Raw genomic sequence first — 20185 nt, 5'->3', positions numbered from 1 at the left:
GATCCCCACGGAGCACCCAATTTATTCCAACATCCGTGGGACACGCGAATGGATGAGGAGCTTATTGGGAAGCATCTCTGCCCCAGAGGGTGGGAGAGAGAGCAGAGGAGAGCAGGGCGGGGCACGTGTCCAACTGTACAAAGTCTGCACCTCAATTTTCCAGATTGTACTGAACATGTGGTTGAAATAAAACTCTAATTTTTTTAATATGAAAACCACATCCTCTATTACATTCTGGGTCTCTCTTCTAACAGATGGTGATGTCTCTGCCTCGGGGCTGTGAGCACTGTACTGAGAGAACTCTAAAATGCCACAGGTACCAGCCTCTGAGATGGTGTCCCCAGCCCTCCAGGTTCCCAGGGAACAGTGAGGTCCCCATGTGGCTTCAAACAACTCCTAACAATTTCCTCTGGATCCCGGAGCACCGGCGAGCAGGCCAGCGTCACATGAGTGGGAGACAAGACTCTGCCCTCCCGGTGCTGTGCCAGGCTCCTCTTTCCATGAACCATGCCCCACACCTTCAAATTCAGCCTCAAGCGAGCAGAACCCGTTAGCCGCTCTCGCCATGGACATTACACACTGTGAGGTCACCTACCAACGGCAAGCAGCAGCTGCTCCAGGTGTCCAGAAGTCTCCCGGTCGATGGTCTCCTCAATCTGGAACCCCGATATGGTCATGTACTTGTCAAACACTAGGAAAAACAAAAGGAGTTTTGACTCACACAACCATGGATCCTTCCAGCAATCAGAGTTCTCGCTGCGCGGCTCTTCTCCTACCCAGCGCCTTGTCTCTGAGGGAGCCTGTGCTCGGGCTCAGGTGCCAAGCCAGCAGCGACAGTTCACGGCGCTCTCTGCCCACTGACCTCCCAGCCCCCTGCCAGTCCGGACCAGAGGGACCTCAAGGGGAGTCTGCTGTGGGGACTCTGAGATGTCCTCCTCTTCCTTACAAAAAGTGACGGAAATGACTGGTTTACCCCTTTCTTTTCTTCTCGCTGTGAAAATGGTTAGTTCAGAGCTACAGCAACTGTCTCGTGACGACGAGGCAGATGGCATGAGAAGGAAACCAAGACACCGAGGACAGCGGGGTAGGAAACCAGGACGATCCCAGGTCCTGCCAAGCCCGCCTCAGAATCCACCTGCAGAACTGAAGCCACCATGTGGGCTCCGTCACCTGCTCCTGAACACATTCTCAGCTGAGAGCATAAGTCCCGGTGACAACCCAGAAGGGGGGTCTCAGATCCACCATCCTGGAGGAAACACCCGAGTGAGCCGCCACTCATGGTCTGTGACTGAGGGACGCCCCAGAGCCCGACCCTCACCACCCTCCGGAGACGGGGGCTTAAGCTCCTGGTTCCGTAAGTCACAGCAGCGGTAAAGGGAGTCAGCAGACCTGCCCAGGTGGCACAGGGTGCCTCAGAGACCAGGGCAAGGCCACAGGGCAGCGTGTCCGCCACCCAGCCTCTTTCACTCACCCCTTCTCAAGTGCGACACACTCCGTGTTCCGAAGATGGTAATGAACTTCTCCTCGTCGGTGCCCCACTTGAGCTCTCCGGCCTGAAACAGCGCCTGCAAGCATTCCCGCCTCCGTCAGGAAGGCCCTCTGCGACCCCCAGGCCCTGAGCCACCGTGCAGCTTCCTGCAGACCACACGTGCTTGCCGCACGTCTGGCCCTGTCCATTCCTCCCGTCTCCAACTCTCAACTCGGCCTCCGGGGTTTGGAGCGCCACTGGGGCTCCCCAGGATTCACAGGTCAGGTCGAGGTGACAAAGCACAGCACCAGGCAAGACTAGGTCTGCCCAGAATGCCTTCTGTGACTTCCAATTTTGGGGGGAGGAGATTTCTGATCATCTCACTGCGGTCCATCCACTTACGTTTGGGAAATCCTAAGCAGGAGTTCCAGGACCTGCTCCTGTCTGAATTGGGCTACGCTGTTCAACAGGCAGCCACCGGGCTTTCTCTTTGCCACTGAGTTACCAGGCTGGCCGAGGGAGACCCCTGCTCCCCTGGGAGCCCCACGCCTTAGCCGTTCTCGGGAGGCCCACCCACGGCTGGCTCAGCAGGTCTCCTGCAGCCATCTGAGAAGACCTGGGCCTGCTTCTCAGGCCACCACTGGAAACCTTCCAGAGCGCCCACTCCTGGAGCGGGAACAGGAGACTCAGCCCGCCCCCCCCCCCCCCACACAAGGAATTAATGCTGGGAAAGTAAGAAGGCGCCTCAGCCCTGAACAAAGCCCCCCCAGGGGAGTGCGACTTGGAGCTCAGCTGGACGGTGGCTCCGCCCTGCAGATGGCGGAGGAGATGAGGAGGGGTCCGGCTGGGAACACTGGACTGCTGTGCAGAGCGACAAGGCCAGCTGGGCTGCCCTGCTCTTGAGTGGGGCCAGGGCCCGTCCTCACCCACTGCAGGAACGGCCCCTGGCTACGTGGACGGCTCACGCACTGCTCACTTCCCTGCTGAGGGCCCACTGAGTGCTGTGAGCTGGGCAGCTCTGCGGCCCCTGAAGGGCAGGGGGGCGCTTCAGCGTGAGGGGCAGTGCAGTGGCAGAAGGCCTGCGGTGCAGTGGGCCTTCCTGTGCGGGCCACCTGACCCCTGGAGGTGACTTGGGGCTACCTGCAAAGTGCCCGTGCTGAGGGCTCAGCAGGAGAAGCAGGCCGAGGTGCAGGGAGAGCGCCGGGAGAGCCGGGGCAGGGGCGCGGACGTCCACATTAGGAACGGGCTCTACCTGGGGACAGCGGACCCAGGAGGGTCCTCAGAGCTTACGCAGGAACAGGAAGCAGGCCTGCGTCTGGCAAGGCGGGTGGGTGAGGGTCAACAGGCAGCAAACCGCCCTCGGCTCCTCCCCGCAGCCAGGCAGAGAGGGCAGCACTCACACCCCCAACACAGCTGCCCAAGAGACGGGGTGCTCTCCTCACTGCACCAGCACGTCAGGCCACAGGCCAGCGGGCCACTGTGCAAGCCCTGGAGAGGGCCCAGGGCGCTGCCCGCTTCCCTGAGGACCAAGACTGCCACAGGAGGGGCAGGGGGACGCCAGGCGACTCGGGAACCCAAGCAGCCCCTCGTTCCCCACCCCCGGGGCCTCGGCTAAAGGTGCAGACTTCCTGACACACAGCTCCTGCACCTGGGCACCTCGTAAGCCACACGGAGACCACACAGGGTCTGAGAGTCTGCCAATGTGACATTTGGGAGCCACTAACACCTGGCTGACAGAAGAGAAGTACCGGCCAGGCCCGGCAGTGACATCTGCAGCCCAGCCACAGGAGCCCGAGGCTGGAGGGCTGCAAGTTCCAGGCCAGCTGGGCAACTGGGCGGGGCCCCGTCTCAATAAACAAGGGGTCTTGGGGTGCAGCTCAGCAGAGTGCTTGCCTAGCAAGTGTGCGGCCCCAGCACCACAGAAAAACAAAACGGAGGGACGACATTGTTTAGAATTCTTCCAAAGGACAGGCAGGAGCACTGCAGATGCTAGGTGACCCGCCACCACTCATGGGACAGGACGACACACACCTTCAGACGCGATCCTTCCTTCTTACCCCTTCCTAAGAGACCTACTGCCCCGTTACCAGTGGGGTCAATAACACTGGGTGGTTGCCGTTGTTTTTTTGCAAAATTCTTTGTTTTTTGAATGTTTCATAACAACAAAAAAGGAATGATATGTCTAGGTGGAACTCACTGTACTATTTCACTTCATGTTTGGATAAAATATTTTATTAGCCAGACCAGAATGAGAGAACTCTGCCGAGGTGAGTCTTGTGATCTGTCATGGACACCTGAACTGGATTGTCCTAGAGACCTCACAACACACCTGGTGACGCTCCCTTACCACATATTCCTTCCATGCACAGATGGGGGCAAAGTCACCACACAGCCGGCCTCACTCACCTGAGCGTCTTGTTCAACTTGAGCTTCGTCGATTCCAGCATCAGGGTCTCTGTTCGCCTATAAGACAGTACGTCCCATGACTGAATCACTCCAAAGGAAAAATGTCCCATCTGGTGGTTATGCACGTAGAGCTCTTTCTCTTAGGAATAAATGGCTTTTCAAGGTCACCTCAATCCTACAATCTATCACACAGAACTGTCCAAATCCAACCTGACCCTCCTGACCCTGCTGTGAAAGCGGAGGACACAGACTGCTCTCTGCAGCCAAAGGCTGAGGCAGCCGCTCAGAGCTGAGGCTGTGCGTTGTGAAAGGTAAACAAGCACAGGCTGCACACACCCACCAGCAGGACCAACCAGCACAGACAGCATCAGAAGAATTTCAAGTGGCTTTCCTGGATAATCAGGCCACTCCACCTTCAGACTCTCTCCCCTACCCCCAAAGTACTAGGCACTGAATCCAAGGGCGCGCTCCCACCAAGCTACATCCACAGTTCTTTTGCTTTTTATCTTTGAGACAGGGTCTCGCTAAGTCGCAGAGGCTAGCCTTGAACTTGCGATTCTCCTGCCTCGGGCTCCCACGTTGTGGGGATTACAGGTGTGTCACCATGCCTGCCAACTTCAGACTTTTCACGTCAAGCTAGAGTTGGTCTCCACCCAATACCTGAAGGAGAACCACCAACATCCTCTGGTAGTACCCCGAGGTGTCCCCCACCACGTCGTCTTCCAGGCTTGAGCCGTACTCTGTAACAGAACCATTCCACACTTACTCACAGCTGCTTTCAAATAGAAAGAGATCCTGCCCCATTCATCAGAGGAAAGAGATACAAAATAAGAAATACTGTATTGATTAACAAATTCTCTCTGTCCCGTCTCTCAGTGCTGGAGACTGAAGACAAATGCTGAGTGGCTGGGAGGCATGACCACAGTCTCCCCAAGCCGTGATGCAGCCTGGGCCCCGACTCAGCCATCCAGAAGGGCTCTGGAGAGCCTCTTAAACACTTTGACCATAAGATTCAACTTCTCCTGCTTCTTCCCAATGTCCCACGTGACGGGTTTCCCATGTCTTTCACCCTCTGAGTGGCCCTTCTCTGGGCATGGCCATATTCTACCCTCCCCCCAATAAAATATGTTTTTCTCTGCAGCTAATAAAGTTAAGTGACAGACAGCGATGGCATTCTGAGGTATGCCCCCTCCTGCCTCCAAGGTCAGGGAAAGGGAGAAGCAGGTCTGCGGAGTCCACAAGCACCTTTCACTCTCAAACAGCTGCTCCCAAAAGGAAAGGGGAGGAAGCAGCGAGGACTCAAATGAAGGCAGCTCTGCCACGGACACTCGCGGGCGTTCCCAAGTCCACAAATACCTGCCAGAACTACAACGCACTGAGACAGCAGAAGAAGAAGGAAAGAGGCATCACTCTAAGGTGTGAAAATATGTAATCATTACTTGAAAGCAGGCAACTTTAAAAGACTAAAACTTCTATTTTAAAAGACCCAAAAAATCATGTTTACTTCAACCAGTGATCCAAGTAGAATCTTGGCGGGAACCTCTGACTCCTTCCTCTACTGCAGCACCCACAAGTAACCAACCATCAGCCCTATCCGAGATCTCGTGCTCTGAGTGACACCCTGGACTTCCCATAACTGTGTGGCTGTTAAGTCCCAAACCCCAGCTCACCTTGGGACATGCAGCTGGAGTCAAACCCCCTTCCTCATCGGCTGTGGCACTGACTGCTGTGCAGTCCACTCAGAACCACACATGGCTCTGAACCAAGCCCGGATCCACAACCCGCCACACAAACCCCCAACCTGGCCCAACTCGCTGGCGACACAGGCCCCTCCACGATGGCATGCTCTCTCAACTGCACTCCTCTTTCCAGTGTCCACACCTCTGAGGACAGTGGCCCTGCTCCAAAAATGCCTGTTACCTACTCCAAGCCCAGTGCCCGGCTCTACGGAGAGACAGGACAAACAGAAACTGTACTGTAGAGTGTCTGAATATCTAAGGTGTGACGTTCTGGTATGTATACGGTGGGACGATCGCCACCACACAGCTTTCTCTCTTAGACAACGTCAAGTCCTAGACAGGGCTCCATTGCACAGTCGCCCCCCGCACCTCGGATCTGCAGAACTTCTCATCCTAATGAAATGCAGTGCCCTTGGCCATCGCTGCCCATCACCCTCGCGGCCCTCCCCTCCCAGCCCCGCCAGCCCCACCCAGCTCTGCGTGTTCCACACATGCGCTCCACCACGCTGTCTTCCTGCGCCTGGCTCCTTCTGCAGGTTCATCTGTGCGCTACAGGGGGCAGGCCTTCCCCGTAGAAGGCTGAAGGAAGTTCCTGTGCACACACACCCTACTTTCTTGAATCATTCCTCAGCAGCTGTCAGGCCGCCCGGCCTTGAAACTCTGAGCATCTCATTTGTACCATGAAGCCTCCCTAACATCCAATGCCAACAACCTCTCAGGTGATCTCAGTTGGAAAGGGGCTATCCTTTAACTATCACAGTGGCACTAAACCACGTCACCAGGCCTCAGGCTGCATGCTGTCACCACCATCCTCTCCCCAGAGGGACAGCTGGGTACTACATCAGGTAGAGCGGCCGGCTGATGCTCACCACCTCGGCCTCACCACCTTCTCCTCTCACTCTAGGAGAAGCAGGAGACCCTGCACTTTGGAAAGGAGACTGTTCTGCTGCCCCACATTTCACACCACTGACCTGGTGAACAGAGTCATCTCTAAGACCCAAACTGACCCAGAGGGCGCTGCACTTCCCTAGCTCAGGGCAAGAGCCTGGGAACTGTGCCGTGCATGCTGACCACCTGGTCAGGAAGGAGGTCTGCCCTGAAGGAACACAACTCTACCTTGACTTCCCTTTGCTAGATTCCCCTTACAGATGCTCCAGACAGGAACACAGACTTTCTCCCAAAAAGTGAAGGATGCTCCAAAAAAATTCAAATGCAGAGTATTGTGTCCCAGCATTGCCATTAGCTAAACAAAATACGTTTACTCAGACATTTTTACTAACCCTGATCTGGAAAGGGGGTTAGGTATCTTTTCCCAGGTTCCCGAAAGGTCTTTGAGATAACTCCACCTACACTAACATAGAACTGAATGCATTTGAAGGAAGAAAAACTATTCACATACACCCCAAAGTTAACAGGAGAGAAAGACACCCCTAGAATTCCTCTATTAGAATCCTATGCAAGCCATAAGCAGCTTTTCATGAGCTACTAAAACAGGTGAAGGTTTTGACTGAAGAAGAAAGGCAGCTGAGTGGCAGGTCCCCCTCCACTCACTCAACAGCTGTGAGCCGCCGGCCTGTGGCATCTGTGGGACAGGATGGAGAGGTGACAGTGGAGATGGGCAAGACGTCAATCCAAACACTCACCTTCTTCATACACTTGCTTTATGGCTCTGAGTTCTTCAGGTGTCCTTGAAGCAATGATTTCTGTCAGGACTTTCTCTTTTGTCCCGGCTCCCTGTTTGGAGATTTATTTTTAATAGAGAAAACATGTCAGCAGTAAGAATAAAAAGGAAGTTATTTTGCCAGAATAGATGTTACGCAGATTGTGCACAAATATCCCCCAACACGACGTGGGCTTCTCTTTATACAAGCTCCACTAGTTACAGAGACATGAAATTTCAAGTTAATTTGCTCTCCAAAGATAATCTTATTATTTATTTTATCTTTCATTCTTTTTGTCTAGTGTAGAGCAAGGTATACTGGTGTAAAAGGTATAAAGGTATAAAAGATAATGTAAATTTGCAACTTATAATCTGATCGGCTAATTCTAGTTGAAGGTAAAACATTTTAATGGAACTGACACAGAACACATGATTGCGTGTGGAAGATAACAGGTACTTCATCTGCACCTCAAAAGTAAGCTCCTGCCCCCGAGTTCTGCTTCTCGTGCAGCCAAAGCAAGCTCGCACCCAGGGCACTGCTGCCACGGGGCAGGGACGTCCCCCAGAGGCCCTGTGCTGAAAGCTCTGCTCCCAGAGAAGCACCCGGAGCCTCGAGGAGGCAGAGCCGTAGGTCCTGGAGCACGCCCTGGGGGTCGGGCTGTGCCAGCCCCTCTCTGCCCACCCCTCTCTGCTCGGGGTGAGCGGCTTCACTGCCCACGAGCTCCCACCAGGAAACACTGCCTCAACACAGATCAAGCACTGGAGCCTCTACAACCAGGGGCCCAACCACCCTCTCAGCTGCCTGTCACGGCCACAGGAAGCTGAGTGACAGTGACCTAAACACAGTTTAGGAACTGCATCCGTGGAAACAAATTGGAAGTTGCTCTCTGTATTTTTAAAAAATAGTATTACCTGATTTTCCTTTTTCTGCTTTTAAAAATCATATTTATGCCACTAAATTAGAGATATATGCAACGATTGACTGAACTTAAGTTTTCAAAAGGCAGAATTATGTTCTTTTTATTTTTGTTTCTTTATCAAAAATCAAGTCCAAAAAGCCTCAGCTCATCCTCTGGAAAAATTTCAGCTGCAGCTGACCATCTGGGGTGGTGTGTGAAAGCCCCTTCCTCAATGACCCACGACTCTGCTCACACCAAAAAAAAACCCTACAGAAATGAAGAGAATCAGAATAAACCAGCTACCGACTGAATAAATCTCCACCTCCCATGCTAAAAGTTACAAGTCCTGGGCCGAGTTACCTTCTTGCGGCTAAAGCTCAATCTCCCACTCAAGATCAATTGTAACTGAACTCCTTCCTGCACACAGAGTCCCCAGGCAGCCACGCCATGCCCCAGGCCAGAGCCCAGCCAAGGGATGCACACACAGTTTCTGCACACCTGAGTCACAGCCAGTTCACCAGCTACTTTGTTATTCCCTAATCAAGCAATTTTTTTGTTTAAAGAGTTAAAATATTTCATCCACCATCATTTTAAAACAACTCAAAATCAGAAGACAGGCATAGAAGTAAAATATAAAAATTTAAATTTGAAAAAGCCAGTTCTGGTGAGCTTACGAATGCAAACAGACGAAGGTCACCTTGTCATTCTGCCCCCACTTGTCTTCTCAGCACCTCCCAGAGCTGCCTCTTACACGAAGCCCACCCTGAAGTCAGTCAGAGACAGACAGGCGTGGGACGGGCCGGTTCCGCAGCCTCTCACCTTCAGAGCGTGCTTCAGCTCGTAGGCGTCGTACAGCCGGGAAGGCTTCATCAGAGCCACGATCAGTTTCTCAAATTTTCCAGTCAGTTCTGATTTCAGGTCATCCAGGAGATCCTACGCACAGCAGACAGGCAGAGCTTTAAGGCGATTCTTCTTAAAGGTGACCTGGGGCCTCTGCCTAGTGAATGCCGTAGGCTGCTGCCTTCAGGTAGAAGGCGGTGAGCTAGCAAACCCACAGCCTCCCACGCTGAACAGCAGGCCTCAACCCCGGAGGGAGGCCACCTATGCACCAATCTGCTTCTAGGAGATGAGTTTCTTCATTTCAAGCATTTCATTTTAAAAATGGTATTGAGAAACACAGACATCTTTATAAAAATTCCCCCAAAAAATCATCAATGTGTTTTTTAAAAGGACGGAATGTAGCCTGTCACCCTTTTCCTCGCGGTATCTGATGATAGTCTGATACACAGCAGGCTACAGCGAACGGATGCTCCTGAGGACTGAGAGACCTGCTGCAGGGCGAGTGCGGGGGCCCCGGCAGCATCAGCAGCAGGGACCTGGACACGGTGCCCAGAACACTTCTCGAGGTGGGGAGGCAGCGCAGGGCAGACCACCTGTCCACCCCAGGCACGGCCTGCGTCCCTGCCTGGCACCAGAAAAAGGGGGAAGGGGCAGGATACTTTCTCTTTTGTCTCACAGTGAAACGACAAATGTGGATTTCCAGAATAACAGACTGAAGTATGCATCGTGCGTTCTGCACCAAATCTAAAAACCTTTGCTTTACAATGTCAATCAAATAAGAGCGCTTGGCTCTACTAGTTAAAAGTCCACTTACTAAGATCACCAGGAAAGCGGCCCACACTGCACTAGAGGCCCACACCAGACAAGGGTGGTAGGGTGGCCCAGCAGGATGCGCTGAGGGAAGGCAGAGGCCGCACCGTGGCACTAACAGCCCCAGCACTGGAGCATGGGCTGCGGGAGGCAGGCAGGAGGGAGCAGGAACACAGCAGTCAGTGACAGATGGCCTTCACAAGAGACCGTCACACCACTGCCTTGCAGACTGGCACACTGTGCCCTTGACCCTGCAGGCTCAGCCAACCTCTGCTTCCAGAACCTGCAGTGGGTCGACGGGCACCACACTGCTGTGTCCCGGCTCCTGCGCGACCCAGCCCTGGCTCAGGTCCCCGGGAGGATGCAGTGCAAGCTAGCTCTGTGTCCTTGTGAATGAAGGAGCGGAGGCCTGCAGGTCGGCCTCCACAGACACCGAGGGAAGGTGCTGCACACAGACTCCTCCAAACCCAGAACTGCGCCGGCTCCACCTTAGGAGGAAGGGGGCCTTACCCTGCCAAACAGAGTTTTGAAGGCCTCGGCGATCTCCTGGCGCTGCGCGTTGCTCCGAGATGTCAGCAGAGTCAGGATGCTCTCCTCGTCGGTGCCTGCGATTCAAGGTTAACGCCAGGCTGGGCTCCCTCAACCTCCCTGGGACCAGCTCCCCAGCCACTTCCCTCTCCTCCCTCTGCCTGTGAGTGTGTAAAATGTCTTGTACATTTTTCTGAATAATTTATTAAGCAAAATATTGAGGATATGTAAAATGCTGCGTATCCTACTCATTACTCCCCACTCCCAGTGTATTTTGAAGTAGACAGAAAAATACTCGTGACTTTTTAAAAAGTTGTCTGCAGATTTTTAGACAACACATAGTCACTGTAATAACAGCCATTCACAGGGTACAATGTGTGGGTGTACAGCGGACAGAGAGAGCTGGCTTCAAGTCACACGCAACCTAGAGTGGACACCCGGCAGCTGTGAGGCAGAACGGCTGCACCCCGAGGCTGTGTCCGGAGCAGCAAGGGAACCCCAGAGGGCAGGGCCAGGAGCAGGGCAGGCTCTAGGACACTGCAAAAGCGCGGCGACGGGAAAACACGAGGCTTCCAAAAGCAGCAGACCCCCCGCCCCCCGGGCTGGAGAGAACACACCAAGCCTAACAGGGGACGGTCTGAAAGGGGCTGGGAGGACATGGAAGCACTGGACCCTCTTGAGAAGGGGCCCCAGCTCCAGGGATCAGCCACGCAGGCAGCCCCTGAGATAGAAACACTGACGATATGTAAAACGTTCCATATCCTACACTCGCTGCTCCTGATAATGGCCAGAAGAGGGCCTGCAGCAAGGGAAGGTCCCCGGGGAAGGCCCCGCACAGAAGTGGGGTGTGAAGGGGCAGGCGCACAGCCCAGGCCTTGCCCTCTGCAGGGGGGTGGATTCTCGGCTGCTCGGTCCTGGAGTTGGGGACCCATAGCACGATTCTGTTGATTCAGCTTTTCTTCTACACATTTCAAATCTTTTCATTTTCCAGAATAAAAAGGAGGTGGGATTTACCCAGGCCTTTCATGGCCTTCCGAAGAGTTTCTGCATCAGCCCGGTCATCGAATCCAGGGAAGTCGGTCACGGTGCCTCTGAGAGCCTGAGACAGAAGCACAGTGCTGTCATCCACGTCCTGCTGACCAGCAGGGCAAGAGCGGCCGCTGCTGCCCACCAAGCTCAGCCTCTCCACAGGTTCACCACCTGGGAAGACCCGCCCCATCTGAAGCGGGAAACGGGCCACTGAGGCACGTGGCAGGACCACTTCGCTGCCTGAGCTCCCCTGGCCCCAGGAGCCTCATGTGAGGCTGGCTCCTTCCTCCCTGGGCTCCACCCATGCACAACACCCACCCACCCTCCTGGCTTTAAGGGCACCTTCCCAGGGCTGCTTCCCCCCAATCACCAGGGGCACACAGGCCTGCCCCCGACTCAGTCCTAAGCAAGGCTCGCTCCATGTTGTCACCCTGAGCCCTGCTCCTGAGCACCTCACAGGGACTTTAAGAGAACTCAGCAAGAAAAGACATGTGGTGATCCACGTGCCAGAAGCACTTGTTAGAAGACGTTCTTTTTCAGACCTCCAGATACACATTAATTTGTCGTGTTTCTAATAATCATAATATTTCCAAAAAAGGTCACAAGATCATTAGGTCCTTTAAATCCGGAGGCTTTACTAACACTGAGCCACAGAGCTGATGTGATGATCAAGGAGTTTCCCGGCATTTACTTTTTACCAACACACGTTTTGTAATTTCCTTAAAACTCTGTTACGGGACCATCTATAACAGGGAAAAACAGCTACAAGGAGGGAGGGTGGAGAACACCTAGTCTGCTTCACAATGTTTTTTATTATGAATGCACCAAAATTCAATTGCCCACAGGAAGAAAAGTTCCCTTCTGCCAACAACACTGTGATACCAATTAAACTCAAAAGTCTGATCCTCAACACCACATAAAAATAAAATAAAGATGTTGTGTCCACCTAAAACTAAAAAATAAATATATAAAAAAAAATTTTAAAAAAGATGACAACGGACATGCACAACCAGAGAAACGAAGAGGTGTGCTCCATTTGTGTACAGTGAATCAAAATGCATTCTGCTGACATGTATAACTCATTAGAACAAAATTTTAAAAATTAAAAAAGATAACAACAGAGAGTGTCATTCCATGGGGAAGAACTTTCACAGCACCCAGCCCCAAAGGCCATCCAGGGACCCTAAACACATTTCCTGGAAAGGTGGCACTCAAGAGTCCAAGGAAGTGACCAAGGCGACCCTCGGCCACGGCATGGACAGTTCCTCTAGACCCCCTTCTCCGTCAGGCCGGTCCCCAGCCTCCTCTGCCTTCCTTTGTGCGAGGACCCCGCTAAGGCAATCTAGGCGGACTTCTGACCACCTATGTCAAGGACTGAACATCCCATGCTTTCAAAGGAAGCTACTCCTGGATGTGGCACTCAGGAGGCAGGGCGTTGAGACTAAAAACGACAGCCGTTTTTAACACTTTCCACATGCTAAGTACTACACTGATCACTAGGAAAGTCCCGATGCCACAAGCCAGGCACAAAATGGCAGATGTGGACGTGAGAAGTGCGGCAGAGTGTGTCCGCACCGAGGCTGGAGCAGGTAATGTGAGCACATAAACAGTGACCAGAAGGACCAAAGAGAATAAACTGGAAAAAAATCCCCAAAAACGTCTGGAACGTTGCCTGTAGGTTTGCAGCCAGAATCAGAAAAGCAGAGACTGGCACGACTATGTTTCGGGATGCACAGAAGCTCGGGAGGGGAGAAGGAGATGGCCTGCAGCTCAGAGGAGGGTGACTTCAACACACCGCAGCAAGCAGTCAGGTGCAGAGAGGCCACCAAGGGAAGGGCCTGGTGAGGAGGGGGCATAAAAGCCCCAACACACAAGCTCCTCTGTGGCCACAGCAAGCCACCGGCAGGAGGACTGGCCAGCCCTGCAGATGCTGGGCCTCCTCCCGCAGCAGGGACACTGGAATGGCCTGGGCGAGATGGAGACGGGAGGGCAGCTAACCCGAACACAGACGCAGAAAGACCCAACCACATGCAGCAGCAGGGAAATGGACAGGAGACCTGCAGGGCCCAAGGTAGGGAACATGGACAGGAGACCTGCAGGGCCCGAGGCCAGGAAATGGACAGGAGACCCGCAGGGCCTGAGGCAGGGGAACTCCAAGGGCAGATTCTGGCCATGCAGCTGAGCACCAGTGAGCAAGAGGCAGAGCCAGGACTTGACTCAAGTCATGGGACAGTGGCTCCTGGTCCCTAGCAACAATGCTGCACCACCTGGAGGAGAAGCTGCCCAGGGTGATGCGCAGTCACCAGGGAACCGCGTTCCCCGAGGAAGGAAGCGGCAGGCTCCAACTCCACGGGGGTGTCCAGGGACGGGCAAGGTGGAAGGGCCCACTGGGTTCCGCAGGAGTCTGGGCGGCACAGAGCCCTGGCTGCAGGACACTGGGGAGTGAACTGACACTCTATCTCAGTGGAGCCTCATTTCGCAACAATAGTTTGTAAAAAAAAAAAAAAAGAAAGGAAAGAAGCTTTTAAAATCACACTTAAAAAAAAGAAAACTTGAGGTGGTTTGTGGTTTGTAGATTACACAGAAACTGCCATCTGAGAGAGGGGGGTTTAGAACAGGGAGAGGTTACTTGCCTCAAAGAAAAAATAAAATATATCTGACCCTCGGGACTGAAGGAAATGAGGTAAAAAGGAAAAGAGAAGAAGGTCCTCAAGAATCTCAGCCATTTCTATGAAGAAATAACTAACTACCGGCCACGTTTTCTAAGAGCTTTCTAGAAATCGTGAAACACTTGTGCCTTCCACACCACAGAGTCACTGCCCCAGCCAGCGAGGCCACGCACAGTGGGAAGGAGCCAGACGTGAGTCACAGACTGAGTCACTGGGCAGACCTTGTGTGGACATCCTGTCTGCAGCCCACCACTGGGGCCCAAGACCGTCTGTAAACGTGGCTCTGGAGGACTCTGCTGGAGCCCCACCCTGCAGCGGGGCAGCTCCATCTCCAAGGAGCTCTGTCCCTGCTGCAGCCTCAGCTCACCCTCCACCCTTCATCCCACCACGGCCTCTCCAGGATGACCACAAGCTCCTGGACTACAGAGGCCAGAACCCAATCCATGGTTCATCTCAGCTTCAAACCCATCCTTTCTCCCCCTCTAAAATAAAACGTCCTTTTATCCTCAAGGCCTAGGCATGCCAAAATAAAATGAAGAAAATCAACCCAAGAGCAGGGAAGGACTGTTTTCCTGACCCAGGGAAGTCACACGTAAACAACGATTTCAAGTGCTCACTGTCTGGAACTTTCTGAATAAAGCTCCCCTGAACGTACAGAAGACCTCGAGGCCCTCCTTAAGCCTGTCTCCCAGTCCTGGGCAGTGGCTGCTAACCACCCACCGGCACCCCCCATGCTGCAACGAGGAGCCAGAGATCCTGGACCAAGCGCTGGGGCTGCCGCAGGCTTCCAGGGGTCAAGGCGGCTGCTGAGGTGGTGGGAGACAGGACTGCCTCCCCTGCCGGCCAGAGCAGCTCGCGTCCCACCTGCAGACACCGCAGAGGCCCCAACGCCTCCTGTGATGGTGGGCCCCACAGGTGGGCAACATGTTCCCAGAGGCCTGCGGGAGGCAGACCAGCAGGCCCAGAGCACAGCCCCACCCATCCCTGCCCTGCTCTCTGAGAAGCTGAGGCCACGGGCAGGCAGGCCAGTCCCCAGCACACCCAGCTGACCTCCTCCCCACTTCCTCGCCCCTCATGCTCCCGCAAGCCTGCTCCTGCCTCGGCCACTCTGACCAGCTGCTTTTGACCTCTTTCAAAGCTTAGGGTCGGGGGAAAATGCATCACTGTAAAGTAAGCTATTCACACACTAGTATACAAGGGCTTGTTGATAACAAATGAAGATCAGTAAGATTTAAATCTTCATTGTGCGTGTCTTTAACCCTCTGACAGTGACAATGCCTTCCCTTGGCAAAACCTGCGAAATGGGAATGAAAACTGTGTGTCCTCAATGTCACCCTGGAACAAGGGTGGGGCCCTGAGCCTGCTGGAGTGAGGGAAGCTGCTGCCTCCCAGGAGCTCAAAGCTGGGCATCCTGCAAACAGCACTTAAAAAGCCCCATAGCTGACAGTGCAGTCACGCCAGCGCTCCAGAGAACAGCGAGCACACCAACTCCATCTCCTCTGCATCCCAGCAGGAAGCACAAACGTGCAGAGCACCACTGGTCCTGGGACACACCACAGTGAGCTAGCTTCAAATCCTTCTAGTTGTAGGAAGATATAAATCGTGCAAAAGCAAACGGCTCTACAGAGATGAAGGAGGATTCAGAGGTCGCAAAAACCCTGTTTACTACAGTGCCACCTAAATGTTTCATAAGGAACTCAAATTCAACACATCTATTTCTAAAAGTCTCTTATTTGCCTCAAACATGCATTCTTTTCTCAAAAAAAAATATATATATAAATATATGTATGTGTATATGATCAAGGTCAACCAGTCACCTTGACCCTCACCTGACCCTTTCTCAGCAAACACCACCCTACTCATGCACCAAATTTACCTACTTCTCCCAAAGGACCCTCCTATCTGAAGTCCCAGCCACCACCTAGTTCAAGTCCTGACAACAGATTCCTGCATACTGTTCCCTCTTCTTCCCTCTCTCAACCCCCATCTCACTACCCACCTCTGCAGCCCCCCGAAATGCAACCACCACAATAGCACCAGGGCGATCCTGGCTAAACACAAACCTGACTGTGGCACACCCCAGGCACAACTCTCTCACACCTCCCCTACCTACACAGCAGCTCACACACCTGGTCCGGCTCCTGTCAAGAGGCCTCATTCCCAAGGCTCACACTCCTGTGGTTCCAGGCCAAACTCCTTGACCCTCACTGAGCACAGTATTCGCTGTTGCTGGCCCTCCCTGTGCCTTCCCTCCTTTGTCCCACACCACCAAAGCAGCTGAGCAACCTCAATCCCTTCTTCTGTGAAATGAAACAGTAATACTCATTTCCAAGATGCATCATGGGCGTTAAATAATGCACACGGAGGACTTGGCAATGCACCTGCTCCATTAATAGATTTCAAGATGTCTATCAGAGGTCAATCAATCTTTTCTGGTTAAATTCTTAGCAAGACAGTCTTACCTATGGTCTGCACATACTCCTGATTTCTGGATTTTTTTGCATACTTTTCTAGGCAGGGTGGACCCACATAAGAAAAAAATTATTAGCAGTAAAAGATATAACTCATAAACATGAAGAATCTGTATGGTAGAAAACTACATTTTAACTCTTTAATAAATAAGAAACATTAATATTTAAATAATACATTTTCAACTGTGGAAACATGCACCTCTAGGACTCAGGTTTCAGATCGCATTACTCTAGAAGTCCCAGGAGTAGAAGCCTCTGGTTCCCACCCCAACAGGTTACCCAAAGGCATTTCCATAGAAATGGACTGAAACCTCATCCTGAGGCTCCAGCTGACCTGCAATCACACTGGGGCACAGAGTAGATTTTAGACAGTAAAAAGGCAATCACTCAATGTGGCCTTCTGTACGTCATCCACGGTAACCAGGAGGAGCAGATCTCCATCTTACCATGTTTCACCACACATCTGTCACAGGTGTTATGCCAAATGTTTTTGTAAAAAGTGAGATGGAGGCCTAGGGTTGTAGTAGAGCGCTTGCCTCCACATGTGAGATGCTGGGTTCGATCCTCAGCACCACATAAAAATAAATAAAGATAATAAATAAATAAAAACAAAGATATGTTTTAAAAGTTATTTTTAAAAAGTGGGATGCAACCACTATGTGAAGCTTTCTTTTTAATTATGCCAATGTTACTTAAAAATCACGTGTTACTAAGCTGCCTTTGGTGTAAGATTAGGATGACGAAATACAAATGTGTTATGCAGTGAAATACAGTAATTTTAACCAATTTAAAAAATCTTTTACTTCCATGGTTTCTAAGGGTAATTCTTAACAAAGTAACAGCAAAATTCAAGATTGCATCTTCTTTTTTTAACATGTCTTGTAACTTCTATGGCCAATAATTGGTTTGGTCTAATAAACAGGCCTGGCATTGTACTGTGGTAGGAATCACACATGTGTAATTTTATAATGGAAGCCACCTTCTCTCTGGCTTTGCATATTTGCACATTGATTATTATCATTCTTTGAAATTATTACTGTCCACGTTTGGAACATGTGTTCATTTGTTCCATCTTGGTTACAGCCTATGCATGAAAAGGAACTGACTGAAAGCTTCAGACATCACTAGGAAATTTACAAGAGATCTGAGGACCAGCCTAGTGAGCAGGGATAAAGGGAATTATTCTCTGATGCACCCCCCCCCCCCCCCAGTCAAGATAGGGAAGGATCCTCCTCAGGGAAGAGCTAACTTCACATAAAAGTATCCTTTCTGTGGGGAAGAACCAAAAGCAAACTTTCCACTTGGAAGTAATATGAGAACTGGTTCTAATAACAGTTAAGTGCAAAAGAGGAAGCCACAATAGGGGCACTGAATAAACTTAATAAGTTACTAATTGGTCTAATCCTCCCATTTTCTCTTGGAAAGGCCCATGAAACCTTATTCAATTTTGATAAGTCAGGCTGATAAAAAGTGAACTACAAATGAGAGAGAGCATTGTTTGGGCATTTAAAACACTTGTTTAAAAAAATTACCATGGCTCTGGCAAGCCAGTTAGATTGGCAAGATGTGCGAAATAGTTTCGGGGTGGAGTTTTTAAGAATTGATATCTTATTCACAAAAGATTTATAACATGATCAATCTTTAAAGATTACTATATAAATCACACTATTTCCTTGTTTCTAGAGTTTTGATAAATATTAATAATTGAAAAAAGAAGAAGAAGCCCGCATCAGGAAATCAACTTCTGAAAAGTCCCAAAGCAAATCCAGTGCAAAACTCGTTCCACCAGATCATTACTTAAAAAAACAGCTGTTTAAAAAATCGGTTCCTTTTAGTAAACGAAGTTTCCTAAACGAACGTCCGCTTTAGTAAACTCTGGGGCGCAGCAGCTGGAAAAGAGCTCCAGCCAAGCTCTGCCCTTAAAAGTCAGGCTCCCCACCCCACCACCCACCTTCCCCGCCCACAGCCCCAGACACCGGGACCCACCCGCCTTCCCCACCCACAGTTCCGGACACCCGGGCCCCCCACCCACTCCGCACCCATAGCCCTGGACACTGGAACCCACCCACCTCCCCCACCCACAGTTCCGGACACCCGGGCCCCCCACCCACGGCCCGGGACACCACACCGGGACCCCCACCCACAGCCCCGGACGCCGGGAACTTTGGGGAAAAGTCACGGAGTCAGGGAGAGCAGGCCTCCGCCTCCCGTGACGCCAGCCGGCTCCCCCGCTCCAGGGTCAGCGACGCGGCGTGGGGAAGGCCCCGCGAAGCCCGCCACGTCACCGCCGCGGCCGGCCGGGTCCCCGCGGGGCGCAGGGGGCGCAGAGAGGGGCCGGGGGCTCCCGGCGAGACCCCCTCCTCATTCCCCGCCCGCAGCCAGTCTGGAAGCCCCGCGGCCGCAGGGTCGGGGGCGACCCTTACCTGTGCCATGGCGCCGGAGGTGGGGGAGGCGACGCCGCCTGCGAAGAGACAGAGCGCGGTCAGCGGGGCGCCGCCAGGTGGCCCGCCCGCTGCCCCGGGGGAGCCTCCGGCCACCCGCCACTCACCGGACGGGACCCTGGCCGGACCTGCGGGGAGCGGAGCAGCGCGGGCAGCGGGGCAGCGGCCGAGCGGAGTGCGCAGCGGGAAGGCGCGGCAGGCTCTCGGCCAGCGCCCAGCAGCGGAAACGCCCCGCCAGCCCCGCCACGCCCTCCGCCACGCCCTCCGCCACGCCCTCCGCCCGGGGCTCAGCGCGCCTGCGTGGGGCGCGGCGACGCGCGCGTCCCGGGGCCTGGGCGGGGCAGTCGCGTGGGGACCTGGACGCGGCGCGGGGCGCGCGGTCCTGGCTCAGCGGGCAGGCCCAGGGAGCTGTCGGGACCGGGCCTGAAGCCACCTTCCCTGGCCGCTGCATTCCGCCGCTGGACTCCAGGGCTGGGCGTGCTTTCGGAGACTCAGTCCGGCGTTGTTTTGTGGGTTTGGTTTTTTGGGTTTTGTGCTGGGGATTGAACCCAGGGGCGCCTCAACGCTGAGCCACATCCCCAGCCCTTTTTATTTATTCTGAGACAGGCCTCACTAAGTTGCCTGGCGCCTCGCGAAGTTGCTGAAGGACGGTGCGACCTTGACGATAGCCAAAGCCCGAGCTTGGAAGTCCATTTCCCAAACTGTTTGGTTTGTTTTGTGTTAAGTGTTGTTTCTTAGAAGACCCTCTCTTCAACTTATAGCCCTTTATCAGCATACGTGGGTCCTTCAAGACCTCTGCCTGGAATCCTTCGCTGCTTTCCTGCCAGCTGTGACTTTGTGAGACTGAAGTCGCAGCCAAGCCCCGCTTGGTTAGACTGAAAGGTCTAAGTGTAGGGCGAGGGCAGAGGGCAGGGAGAGGCCACCGGGCTGCGCTAGGGCGATGCTGGAGGAGCAAAGAGAAAGCCGCTCCCCTGCCCGGACTTGCGGGGGGTGGGTGCCTGGAGGCGCTCACAGGGGCCAGGAGACAAGGCCAGAGGACAAAAGCTTGCAACACTAGACCGAGTCCTTCGACCATATTTCTGGGATTGTAAGCGCACCGTGTCATGCAGAGGCAACACAGCAGAGGGTCTAGTGTTGGAGAACAAGGTGACTGTGCAAGTCCTCATTTGTTCACATGTGAGCCACCTGCTTACTCCGTCCCTGACAAAGCCACAGCAGAGAGAAG

The 20185-nt window shown here is 53.1% G+C and overlaps 1 protein-coding gene across 2 annotated transcripts; it reads right to left on the bottom strand.

Annotated features, from left to right (window-relative positions):
- Positions 1-2: 2 nt before the first annotated feature.
- Positions 3-19204, bottom strand: LOC139706459 (annexin A5-like). 2 transcript variants are annotated; one of them, XM_071614738.1, is made up of 10 exons: positions 19068-19204; positions 18943-18980; positions 11365-11449; positions 10333-10427; positions 8992-9105; positions 7257-7347; positions 4535-4614; positions 3875-3931; positions 1472-1565; positions 3-691 (listed from the first exon to the last, which is right to left on the bottom strand). In XM_071614738.1, exons 2-10 carry the CDS (start codon positions 18949-18951, stop codon positions 588-590), a joined length of 729 nt encoding a protein of 242 aa, XP_071470839.1. In that variant the 5' UTR covers positions 18952-18980; positions 19068-19204; the 3' UTR covers positions 3-587. The 2 variants fall into 2 exon arrangements, with proteins under 2 accessions (XP_071470839.1, XP_071470840.1); XM_071614739.1 differs by having other exon boundaries at positions 19089-19204.
- Positions 19205-20185: the final 981 nt, after the last annotated feature.

Source organism: Marmota flaviventris, chromosome 7 (assembly GCF_047511675.1).
Source record: "Marmota flaviventris isolate mMarFla1 chromosome 7, mMarFla1.hap1, whole genome shotgun sequence".
Classification (NCBI taxonomy): Eukaryota; Metazoa; Chordata; class Mammalia; order Rodentia; family Sciuridae; genus Marmota; species Marmota flaviventris.
This window is presented reverse-complemented; position numbering and strand designations above follow the sequence as displayed.

Coding starts and splice junctions, on each gene's coding strand:
- LOC139706459 (XM_071614738.1), bottom strand. Junction 10,428..11,364: donor GAAGGCCATGAAAGGCCTGG/GTAAATCCCACC, acceptor CTTGAATCGCAG/GCACCGACGAGGAGAGCATC. Junction 7,348..8,991: donor AGCTGAAGCACGCTCTGAAG/GTGAGAGGCTGC, acceptor ATCTCCAAACAG/GGAGCCGGGACAAAAGAGAA.